The 13,302-nt window shown below is 29.8% G+C and overlaps 1 protein-coding gene and 1 long non-coding RNA gene across 2 annotated transcripts; one reads left to right on the forward strand and one right to left on the reverse strand.

Annotated features, from left to right (window-relative positions):
• The first annotated feature begins 203 nt into the window (after positions 1-203).
• LOC121130860 (uncharacterized) lies at positions 204-875 on the forward strand. Its single transcript, XR_005868853.2, has 2 exons — positions 204-643; positions 712-875. It is a non-coding gene; the product is annotated as an uncharacterized lncRNA (long non-coding RNA).
• A 10,856-nt stretch (positions 876-11,731) lies between these two features.
• On the reverse strand, positions 11,732-13,029 carry LOC139907456 (uncharacterized). Its single transcript, XM_071893881.1, has 3 exons — positions 13,026-13,029; positions 12,657-12,959; positions 11,732-11,805 (listed from the first exon to the last, which is right to left on the reverse strand). Exons 1-3 carry the CDS (start codon positions 13,027-13,029, stop codon positions 11,732-11,734), a joined length of 381 nt encoding a protein of 126 aa, XP_071749982.1.
• Positions 13,030-13,302: the final 273 nt, after the last annotated feature.

Genomic DNA, 13,302 nt, shown 5'->3' on the forward strand with positions numbered 1-13,302 from the left:
ATGTTGTGTGTCCCCCACTCTGTAGTTGTCCAATCAAGTTCGAAGCACTAATAAGAGAGAGATAACATGAATGAAACCGAAAGCTGACAATAAAATACGGAGCACATTTTTAAGTTACTGGGATAACGGCGTCACAAATCACTATATGAATATAAACCCATTACACATTATATGATGAAAAAGTCAAACATAAAACATTATCAGCTGCTGCTACTGATATGGTATGTATGTATAATTTAATAAAGCAGACCCTTTTATGACTTTATGGTGATTAAAATATATGTGTGTTTTTTTTTTGTGAATTCACAATGAACATATTTATATATTTTAAATGCAAATGAAAAATGCATTTTTAGACCGTCCCCCCGTGTTCTTCAAATGCAGTGAATAGAGGAAATAAGGAATGATCATTCTACATAAATTATTATCTAAGCGGAAATTCATGGATACGTCATGGACTTGATACACACTCACTCATCATACAAAACTCTCGTTTCTACATGCTACATGTACAATATACAAGGTGAACTTGAATCCAAGCAACATGAACATTGCGACATTGAGTTTGACCAAACACTCTCTCAAACACATAAATCAGATAGAAGACATGGATCGACATTCAGACTACATGACGAAATACTTGGTAATGATTATCTTAATTTTTTTTTTCAAATCATAATGATTTATCATCGCTTTTGTTTTTCTTTATAGATCTTTGGAGGTGGAATTATACTCATTGCAATAGCGGTTTTTCTCCTCATAATGAAATATTCGAGTCTGATTTAAATTGATCCTTGGATAATGCTCTCTTTAAATGCTGTTTTTCACTTTTTCTTATACATATATAATATAAAAGTTTCTAGTTTGTTATTTTATGACTCGATATACCTTCAATTGATATATTAAGTATTTTAATATCCTTGTGTGTTATGTTATTTCTAAGGAGTAAAATGTATTCAAGTATCCTTTTACAATATCTACAAGTTGTCTGTGAATGTCATTTCTTTTGATGGGAGACTTTGTCATCTGAAGACTGCATTTTCTTTTCCTCAGCTATTGTCATTGTTATTGAACTCCTCAGTATTGAACTTCCATTTTATTACATTCAATTATATTCAAAACCTGATTGAAGTTTTGTGTGCTCATAAAAGAAGGAGGATTTTTGCTAAGTTATAATTGTAAGTCCTTGTTAGACTCAGATAAAGGAACAACATTGAAGTAATTCTTGTCAATGCCTTTGTTTATTTCATTCTCCCACTCGTCACAGCTGTCGTTGTAGCTGATCTAATAAAACGTTATAAAAGCTAAATGACTCTCCTCAAAAACATTATTTTTGTCAGGGTCTCCAGGTTAACTTTCAGGTTTCCTTTTTTAACATCTCCAAAATAAACACGATTTTCCTCACTAGATATACATATTCTAATGTAATATGGTTCACATTGTCAAAAAATTTAAATGAGGTATTCATATTTTTTGGGACTTTATTCAAATATTTTGAACCTTTACTTTATTTAATAGATACATTTGGAGATAATTTTACATTTCTTTTGTATCTGATAGATAGTTTCTGTATAACTATAAGGCAATAAAAAAAGGTATTAGTTTCACTACCTGAGTCTATATATCTAACATACGAGTAATATATCGCCTTAATCAAACAATGGCCACCAAAATACTTGTTTTTTTATCTGTTATTCCTTCTTTTCTTAACAAAAATCTTCATATATTTAAAATGACTCTGAATTTTTTCCATTTGTTGTTGATCAGTTGATTAATACCCATCGACAATTTTTTTAAACCCGAATTTGATAAACTCGAATTATATCTAAAAAAGTTGTGAAACTCCTTATTATTAAATAAAGAATAGTTCAAAAGTTGGAAATAATAATGTAATAGGCAGAGACGCAAGACGTGTGAAGTTACCGTTGAGTTTTTTTAAAGAAAATATAAATAACAGTTGGTACACCTAGTTTGATTAAAAATTTGAGCTCAGTCTTTTTTATGATTTTGAAAATACCATTTGTTCAATTATACTTCCATATCCTTCAAATACACTTTTGTGTACCACTTCAAGCGTTCTGCCTTTTATTCTCCCCTTAAAGAACTGGTGCTTATACTCCCTTTAGTCATTTCGATAGAGAAAAATAAATACATAGAGGTGACTAGATGCACCAATGAATGACTCATAGATTTCAGCAGATAAAAGGGGGATTTTCAAGAGATATACTACATTTTTCCCTTGCATTAACGAACTGTACTTCTATAATTTTTTGCAATCCCAAGAAATGAAAAAAATATTCAACTCTGACTGACCTTATTGGTTTAATTAAAGGTTAACAAATCATCTTCTTTTCTTCTGTCGACGTTGACATTATAATAACCTTTTATATCCCTGACTTATTCATTGTGGAAGACTCACGCTTTGAATCAGATATTTCCTTACTATGTCCAAATGTCTATCGAAATCCCTTAGTTGTCTATATGGTCCTTTCTATCAGTTATTGAGTATTGCTTAATATTCTCAATAACACTCAGCTGATAAAATGAAACAGTAATAGCAGTATACTCAATACCCATAAAAATTAGTAATAGCTAACTTACATACAATTTCCTGCATAATTTGAATCTTTTTTTCTTTTTTTTTTTTTTTAAGGGAAAGGTTGAGAGGTGCAATCCCGATTGATACGTATTAAAATTTGATCTCCTCGATTCAATGAATATATGATTATATATGAAATCTATGATTATCTAAGCTCTTTAACACTTAATGATATAACAGGCAGGAAAATTAATATAAAACTCTTGACAATTGCAATAAATATCACTATTATTACACTGAAACACTATGACGGATTTAATATTTTTATATCAGTTCTAGTTTTAGGACACTCTTAATTTTTTTTTTTTGTTTGTTTGACTTTTATGGGGCTGACAGCTATTTTTTTATTTGTTTTGCAATAAAGAGATACTGAAATAAACTTTAAATGTAATTATTAATGGAAATTTAAAAGGGATAATTTTTAAGAGTGTTATTTTGGGATGAACTGAAAAACCTCAAAGTTTTCATTCCTTCAAGAGTAAAAGAACAACATATTAAAAATGTGAATATAATTTTCAGAATACTGGAGTGCCTACACTATATATGGACAAGTGTCCTTTTAAAAGTACGCAAACAAAATCGTTCATATAACTCTTATTTATAGTCTAATGTTTATTTACCTTTGCAAGCTTACTCAAAAATACTATACTACAATTAGGAATATAATTTGAAAGAATAATATAGCTTGAATTACAGCTTAAAACTAAAACTCATTAAACCCTTCACATTTCTATATTCAACTGAAGCAACTAATGAAAAAAACACTGGCCCAAATAGATTTCTCGACTGACCTTGTATTGAGAACAACAATTTACCATGTTCATTTTAACGTGAGTCATTATAGGGGTACTTTTTGATAATTTGCACATTATTTTTTTTTTTAAGGAAGACGAAAAAAAAAAATGGACTAAAATAAATTTTATTTATTTTTTTCAAAATGTGACAATAAAATCCAAATTTTCGGAATTATACTTTCAATTTTCGAGAATTTTGTACCCCCATCTACTAACATATGGCCTGTTTTAAGGCAAATGTATAACAATAGTACAGCCAGCAATGACCCAACGAGTCCGTTTATCTAGTTATATAAGCTTACCTGACCGTTCGAGTCTATCAGTATTACTCAAAGAGGATTTTTCGCATGTAAATGAAATTTTTTATTTGTTTATGAAATAAAAAGTCAGACTATAGCAGAACTAGAATTAAAAGGGGTAGAAACGAAATAATTTATTTTAATATCGACAGAATATTGATAACACAAACTAATTCAATTTATTTGGAGAGTTTTATATATTATTCACAAAGGGATATAATAAAAATATATATCTTATTAAAATAATAAAACTCATAATATTCATTCTAGTAAAATCTACACATCTGCAAGATTTCTTCGATTTCAACAATGATTAAAGGGGTTTGGTTCTGTTTTTTCATTATATATAATAAAAAATAAAGGCAAAGTTTATCTGTATATCTCTGTCTATGTATAACGTGGAATCATTTTTAAGTGTATCTTATTACTGCGTAGATACTTGATCCTACTAAAATTAAAAAAGAAAGAAAAAATAACATGTATAAAATTAATCAGGGTAACACTAACAATTAGGAAAATGTTGTGGAGAAAAGTAGCTTAGCTGTTATCATGTTTCATTAGATCAGATACAATCAGCTGTGACAAGGGAAGAGGAAGAGAAATAAATAAACAAGGACATAAAGAAGAATTAGTCGGATGTCTATCCTTAATTCTACTCTCAGTCCAACAAGGATTTACAATTATAACTCCGCAACATGGTTTCTCTCCGTCCTTTATTACCACAAACGAATGTTCAATCAAGGTTTGAATATAATTGAATGTTATAGGATAAAAAAGTTCATCAGTCTGGAGTTAAATAATAATGACAACAGCTGAGGAAGAGAAAATCCATTCTTCAAAGTATCAATTCCAAAAAAGCGGTCTGCCTAAAAAATACTCTTTACATCAATAAGGTTATATGTATGTTATTAAAAAATGAATCAAATCTTGCAGGCGTATAGATCAACTCACATTTTATACTTAGATATTAATATTGTAAAAAAGTATGATTTTTAACAACGAGCGAGCGTTACAGCTGAACCAGATAGCACTCTAGAAACTAAAGTACTAACTTGCTTTTATTATTATTTCCTTCTGGAGGAGAAAACATTTAAGTATTGAGTAACTAAGTGTGTGTGAGCTCTAGAAAATTGGAGATTAACATTAATGATCTCTGGAGAAGTTATCTAAAGATTAAAGTACTCCCAAGGTTATAACTCATGAGACCTCTGGTCGTATTAAAAAGAAAAGAGGGGTACATATATTTAGGATTGTAGTAAATATGATTGCTTAAGGGGCAATTTTTGTTGTTGTTGTTGGCAATTTGAACAATATTTTTTTTTGTCAATCTGTTATTTTCATTCTTGAGAAGAGAACACCTACAGATTTAGTATCTTCCTTTGAGTGTGTTTATGAAAAACAGTCAGTAACACTTGGAATTGTTATCTTCTATTCTAATCAAGCAAAGTTTATCTGTTCGTCATCGCCTAATAAATCTAGGCAATGACAGGTATTTTTGCTAATTATGAATAAAAAAATAAGACGATAATGCATTTATCCTAATAACCTCGGTACATGATAGTAGATCTGGGAAAAATAATGTATCCTCTTTCAATAACATATTGTATATCATACATATATATTTATATATATGATGAAGGTTATTGTATGATTGAATATGATTTATAACATATAAAAATGATGTAAATATTTTTATCTATCATTTAAAGCCTTCCTTTATATAATTTTCTTAGATACATTGCATTGTACTGTTCTGCTGTAACTGTTGTAGATTCTTTTTAGCAATATAATTTGTATGAAACTGACACGATTTTCACTCAATACTCATTCCTTTAATTATGTTTCTATTCAAGAAAGAACTCACTCATAAGTTATATAATAATTTCTATAAAAACTGTATGATACGAGAATAAACTTTTTTAATGTACTTCCATAAATTATTTTTATAGAAGTTGCAACAATCAATATAAATAAAGCAAAATTTATCAGAACGTATAAATATATATTTGAATGTTCAATCAAAAACTTGCTTTGATCGAATAAATAGTAATATAATCATATAAGTAAAGTCTGGCAGGTGTTTTGCATGTAACATTGAGCTTGTGTACAAAATTGCACTGACAAGATTGTCAACTGTACGTATAATATAAAATGTGAAACGCTGGTTTGTAAAAATAAATTAAATTGTGCAAGGCGCTAGTTCGACTCATATTAAATAAGAAAAATGAAGGGAAGAATTTTATCTAAAATTGATGAAAATGAATTTGACTTTAAATGAGTTTTAGCAACGAACTAAAGTACTCCCTCCCTGGCTCATCAAATCATATTAAATAAATTATCACACTGATATAATTATTTTACTATTCATTAGGACATAGCGTATAATTTTTGATTATATAGTTAAGTGTGAGTCTGCTTATGAAAAACGTAGAGTAACACCAATGATTTGTTGGGGGGTTGTCTTCTTATAAAAACAAAATGAGTCTAATAGTCGACGCCTAATGACTTCGGGCAATGCTTAATACTAACGCTAGTAAACTAAAATATATTCCGGATCGGAAATACTTCTATTTAAGGAATATTACTAATAATTCTTGACAATATAAAAGTTTTTAAGGTTTCATTTGAAAGTGTAAGTAATGATCATAGTTTTTTGTTTTGTGGAGAAATAAGACTTCATTTAAGGAAAAGAACACGTCCTCAAAAATCAATATTTTAAAGATTTTGTTTTTCTTTCCCTTATTGGTATGATGGAATTGCATCAATTAGGCTTAAGTAGACGTTAAAGGACTTAAAGGAAAGAGCAGCCAGACAAAAAAATCAACAACAACAAAAATATAAGGGAAGAAATAAGCTACTCATCTACGCATTAAAATTGTATATACATGGAATGTGAACAATTTTCAGGAATATACAGTATGAAAAAACAATAACTTGTACTTTTGACGTAGGAAAACTACATTGATAAATATTTAAAGATTGGAAAAATATCATGAGACATCACGTCATATTAAAAAGAAAAGGAGTACATATATTTAGGATTGTAAATATTAAGGATCGCTTAGCGGGCAATTTTTTGTTTTTGTTGGCATTTTGAACAATGTTTTTTTTTTCCCTTTTTGTCAGTCCGTTATTTTTATGCTTGAGAAGAGAACACCTAAGTATTGAGTATCTAGGCGTGAGTGTGTTTAAGAAATACAGAAGATAACACTTGACGTGTTATCTTCTATTTTAATAAAGTAAAGTTTGAGAACGAACGGTGTTCACGCTGTACGTTCATTTTTTTTTGACGAATGACCGACGAACGAAAAAAAAAATGAAGGAGGAACGGTAAAAAATATGAACAGTGTTCATTTTCTTATTGTTTATAATGGTCTGCTTTTTGACTATTTTGTCTAAAGATTACTACATATTTTTTTAGATTTTGGGTATAATTATTAAGTTTGATGGTGGGTAAAATATGGTTTTATATGCAGATTGAAAAATTATACATCTGATTTGTGTAAACAACTTTCACTACTTTGCACATTGATTACTTTCTATGAAATGTCTAACCAAGTAATTTGTAGTTTATAGACAATTTGTCAAAGCAAGATCATTGTTAATGTCCAAGTTGGACAGAGAGGCTTTTATTGGGCTGAAGAGATCATTTGCAGACATCACAAGATGAATAAACAGCATAAACAAAGTAATAAAATTAGAGTGAAGTTATTGGTAGTTCAATGGAAGGGGTTATGAATTTATTACGATTGGAAGACGGTTATATTTATCGACTTCAATGGGCACACAAAAAAATAGGTGATCAGCAGATCTGTACTTATAGCACTTATGTACAAAAGGATTAATGTTGGCAAAATACCTCCATCTAAACTATTTGTATTTCAAAAAAATCTTGTAATTTTACTAAGCATGGCGTCACCATACGCTCCTGCGTCCTCCCTTTCACGTTGTGAGAACAGAATTGTATCAAATTGGGGTTACTGTCAAGACTTTGTGTAGCTTTTCATTTATGAACAGCAATTTTTAGAAAATAACCATATAATATAATTTAAAGAACAGTATCTTGTCAAAAAAGTTAATTTTGTATAATAAATTCTTAAAAAAAGTGTGTTTCCAGGATAAATAATGTAAGAAGATGAGATTGCAACTTGTACAATTGTACACAACATATACATACATTATGTAAATAATAAATTGAGACTTTTTTGATTCAATATAGTTTTTGACGCAACCATATTTAGCCTCAATTAAAAGTAAAATCCAAAAATCTATAAAAGGGTGGTAATTTGTTCTGATGAAATTGTTTATATCATTTTAATGTTCTTAATGATGTCATCAAGGGCCAAGACTCACAAACGACTAACATCAACGAATAAGGGGAATTAAAACTGGTTTATTACTTTAAAAAAACTAAGAAAACGAAACATAGCCTTTCGTTCATGTCACAAAGAAAAATTACAAGTGATGTCATATCGGAGGATAAAAATTGATTTATGTATGTAGCTATGAAAAAATGGACAAAATTCCAAAATGGTTAACTTAATAAATGATGATGCCACATGAAAACTTTTATAATGCCAACTCCATATTGATATTTAATACTCTAGTCAACTAAAAAAAAATTTATATTTTGTGATCTATAAATTAGTGTAGTTGGTCTAGATAGAATGATTGGAACAAACTCTGGTGTTGTTTATGGAAGATTAAATTTTTCTATATTAAGTATAATGGTTACGATCGTTTTTAATTATAAATTTATATAAATGCCAATATTGACACGTAAAAGTTGAAATAGAATAATATGTCAGTCATACCAACTGTTTCAAATGATAGTACACGGTTTTTATAATGTTTTGAAACTACTCTGAAACATTTTCATTAAGTATCTATTCATTGGAAAAAAGCAACATAGAGAGAAATATAAAGCAAGGCCAGATAATGCAAACCTTTTTTTTTATTCAAAACTGCATATATTCAAGAGATCTACTAAAATAAAACCCTAACTTGACTGCAGAATTAAATATACAAACTTTGGAACTACCATCAAAGATTAATATTTTTCTTTATTAAAAAAAAAATAGTAAATAGTAAAATGAGGACATATTGAAAATTAATAGCTTAGATATTATTTTTGAGATAATTTGAACTTAAGCACTTGTCCTTCCGAGTATCTTTAAAGCAAAACATTTTTCAAATCAGTGGAGTCTGAGCGGAGTTATGCGTCCCATTGAAGTTCGCCTATTATTCAAAAAAAGGGCCAACCTTGTGGTACTCCCAAACAGTCCCCTCGTGCTTGTATAAGTCTAAAGTTTCAGACATAGTTTTTGTTGTTGCACCATTTATCTCTTTTACACTTGTAATTTTGTACACAATCCTGGTTGTATCGATTGAATTTGTATTTAAAATGTCATTGTGGCAGGCTTATAAATTGTCATTACAACAGGTTTTTATTCAATTATAAGTCCCCAGTTTCAGTTTTTTTCCCAATCTAGTCAAATTGAGATAATCTTCTTGGTCAAAGTTTTTCCAATTGATAAATGACTATATGAAGTGATGAAATCATTAGAATTTTGGGCGTATTAAAAAAAAAAACGAAAAATCAAAATGGTAACTTTGACAATTTGAAGACTATTTAGCAATCATGCAGTTTTATTAGATTAGCATCAGCATCTGTAATAATGGGAGAGGAAAACAACCAACACATAGACAAATAATTTTTCCAATGTCAATCCTCAATTCAACAATGAGTTTCAATTATAACTCCAGATGAAATCGGTTCTGTCCAGATATACTTGGAGTAGAAATAAAATCCGTCTTTTTCCTATCATACTTCAAATTCCATGTACATATAATCCTCATTTTTCGTCATCTAAGTAATTTGTGTAGTTAAGAAAAGAAAATTAATATGTTCAATTTTTATACTTAAATAAATTGTATTTCAATATGTAGAATACCAATTTAACCCAAAGAAACTGATGTTAGACAACCCATTTGAAGGTAAAACTCATTTGACACCATTTATTCATGCTGTTCTTAATCATATTACTTTAGTTCTTTAACACTTTATCCCGGAGATTATGAAAATTTAACTATATGCTAATCCTAAGTTTGAAGAAATATCTGTTTAATTAATTTTTGAATATTTAAATACATACATAATAACTTTCCCCAAGTCTTTACAAGAAGAAACTGATGTTAGTCAAACTATTTGCACGTCATTTGGAGCTAAGAGTTCTTTTAGACCATTCATACAGTTGTTCATGACCATATTATTGTATTTATGAATAAATGTAATTTATTCTTACAAAGTTATTTAATAATGATTACTCGAACTAGTATAATATTTCAATATTCCATTTTATAATTAGCTAGTTCTTGACACTTTTTATTGATAAACAGGATCATATGTTACTATGAATGGCTCTCAATATGCTGAAAATCCTTTATAAATCACAATTTACAATAGATGTGTTTCTGTAAATTTTCTTCTCAGAATTTGCTAGGTCTTGCAAATCGTTGTACGCTGGATTTTTATCGAAAAATGTATTAAATTTTTATAATATCGACGCGTAAATGTTCCAAATTCATTTTCTCCAATAATTTCATTCTAGGAGTAGGAAGACTTTTTTTCGGCATTTCACTTGTACAAACTCGAAGGTACTTGGCGAACAACAGATTCTATGAAGAGATGTTAGCAAAACAATAACTTATGAAAGTAGTAATTTCGGAAGGGTGGAGTTGTCCAGGGAATAAGTTCCCTAGAAACAAGGCTAGACGAAATCAGGGGCAATTATGTAGATTGTGGAGGGGGCTAATGCCTACTACAGACGCCTCTTATATGAATAATCATTTACATGCAAATTAATCACTCGATAGAGTACACAATTATTATTTATGTCCTTTTCTCGCACTAATCAATTAATTTCTCTTGTACTCAATGAAACTCATTCTCACGCTCTTAATTGTTTTAAAAGTACTCTAAAAACTAAAATAAAAACAAAGACTCACATAACATTTTACGTATGGATTTAAAGTACTTCACTTCGAGTTATATGTATTATGTTTTGTGTTACTGGCTAGCTACGTATTTTTTCAATGTCGCCTACTTGTCATCGTTTAGTTCAAAATAATAATTATTTTTATGTACATAATCAAATAATAGAAGCAAAACTTGTTTTGTTAAGAGAAAATACGATACTAGCTTTAAATCTCTTAATATAAATTGGCCAATATTATTATTAAACTATTTTGTCAACACTAATGAGTTGTGGCACTATTTACTACCAGGTAATATTTTTATCAATCTAAAACTTTTTCATCAATATGTATTCTAAATAAACTACTAATCTACATTTTTCGACAGGGGGTTATTAGGTTTTAATCATCCGCCGTCTTTCGACTGCAGTATATAAGACGACACTTAATTACTCCATCTAATGCTGGGTGCTGCCAATAGTCATTGTTACTATGTGGGTTCAAGCAAAATCGGCTATATATACTTCTAAATCCACTAATTTCAAAATCAAAATGCTAAAAAAATGGTACAATATATGTAATGGTCTATAGTAAGAGGAGTTTCATTTTTAGGACTACTTAATTTATCATTTTCAAAGCTTCAGTTGTATAATTGAGGCTGCTCACTCGAATATCATTCAATAAAAATAAAAACTGAACCCTTCATCCATAATGAAACTTAAAAAATTGTTGTACCACACCTGATGTTGCTCTACTCCATTGTTGGGGATCAACTTTAAAAGCTTAAGTAATTAATGTATGATTAAATTGGGTTCTACTACTGTAACATCCTCCTACGAATCATTTAAATATGGATTAGCATTTCATGTAAGCAAGAAAGATTGCTTTACATCATGATTTACCAAAATGATATTTCTATTTTTTTATCATTAATTCTGGTATATTTCTTTTGTCTAAAATATTAGCTAAAATTTCATCCAGAAAGCACACATTACAATATTATAAAAGCAACCATATTTTTGAGGGCATCCATTCACGATGAATTGAATGGCCAAAATTATCCATTATAGGAGTGTGGGTCCATCAATGGAAGCTGAATAACCTCTCAATAGAAGAGATAACTGAACATTATAGAAATCTTTATGTCATTAACAGATATGAATTCAATGGAACTAGTGAGCTGATGGTCATATTTCGTCTACTCCACGAAAAGAAGTCCATTGATATGACGAATCTGACAAAAATTTTAAACAAATTTATTTCACTTACAAGTGTTATTATTTATTTTTATTACCACTCGCCCTATGATGCTGTTTAAATCCAAAGTTTAGTGGTGGAACCAATCTCTTGCGAAGTAGTATGATTGATGTTTTAATTAACATATGTTTTTCGGGATACATATACTGCATGTATAGTTAAACATCCTAGATTAGCTGTGCACAGACTTCTAAGTATATGGTCATTTATAATTTTGAGACAATGACCTTATTAACTAAGAAGCATAGACAAGCTATATTAAACAGATTCAGTCAATTCACTTCTACTGTGAAGCCATAGTTCAGTCATATCTCAGTGTGGAATGAAACAATCACCGCGGAGATTAGATAGGTGACGGAGTAGTGCTTCTAATTATGTTGAGAGAGATGTTACAGTAGTAATTTAATCGTAAATCAGTGCTTTAATAGCTTTTAAAGTAAGCGATCAGGAGTAAAAGAATGATCAGTGTAATAATAAGATGGTTTGACAACGACTTAATAAAATACTGGTAGTGTTGGTTCGTATTAAAGAGAAATAACACCTAAACTTCACAACTCTATTTATCAAATGAAATTATAAGTAACGTTTAGTAAATAAAGGAAATAAATGGCGTGAGCTAACAAATAAGTGTTAAATTGATTACAACATTTAGTGGATAGCATTCTGGCGAGCTTGTCAGCTTCTGCAACGAAAAATCGGTTCGACTAATCCTGTGTATCCGAACATTCATACCACTCTTGGCCGCATTGTACTCATTCCACCATCTATGGTTACCAGCGTTAGTCCTATTCTCACTTAAGACATCAGAGTCCGTAAATAAATTTACATTAGTTTCATGATGACGCTTTAATACTTTGATGGCTTTAGTGGCAGCTTGCACTTCGGCACAGTGGAGGATTCGACTGGTTCTGAGCCTCTCACTCACATTGTTTATATTACTGTCACCAAAGAAAACTCCGATTCCACCAGAATGAGGGGGTTTGTAGGACCCATCCGTATATACTTTCACGTAGTTGTCTGCTGATCGTAAGAAACCTAATCAAAGAATCGAAAATGTTATACAACCATTACTGAGATATAAAAATTTCGAAAATACTTAACCCATTATGTTGATAGAATGAAAGTAAAATGAGGTTTGAATTGAACTCGTATAAGTCTAATTTCACATTTACTTCAACTTTAGTTTATATACCCGAAGGTGCTTTGACGATACGCTAAGCGTACGCGCATTCACACAAAAGTACATCAACGATGTATTGATATCATACTTCATAGATAGAGGAGTAATGTTTCTAATGAAAAACTACGAGTGAGTTCTACTATCTGGAAGGTTTAGTAAGTCAACCATGTGTAGGGGGAAGTGCAGTTTTTATGATGA

The sequence above is a fragment of the Lepeophtheirus salmonis genome, unplaced genomic scaffold (genome assembly GCF_016086655.4).
Source record: "Lepeophtheirus salmonis unplaced genomic scaffold, UVic_Lsal_1.4 unplaced_contig_12750_pilon, whole genome shotgun sequence".
Lineage (NCBI taxonomy): Eukaryota > Metazoa > Arthropoda > Copepoda > Siphonostomatoida > Caligidae > Lepeophtheirus > Lepeophtheirus salmonis.

Excerpts from the sequence above, each read along its gene's own strand:
- LOC139907456 (XM_071893881.1), bottom strand. Across the intron at positions 11,806-12,656 it reads GTACAATGCGGCCAAGAGTG|ATTTCTATAATGTTCAGTTA; the intron begins GTATGAATGTTC and ends AATGACATAAAG.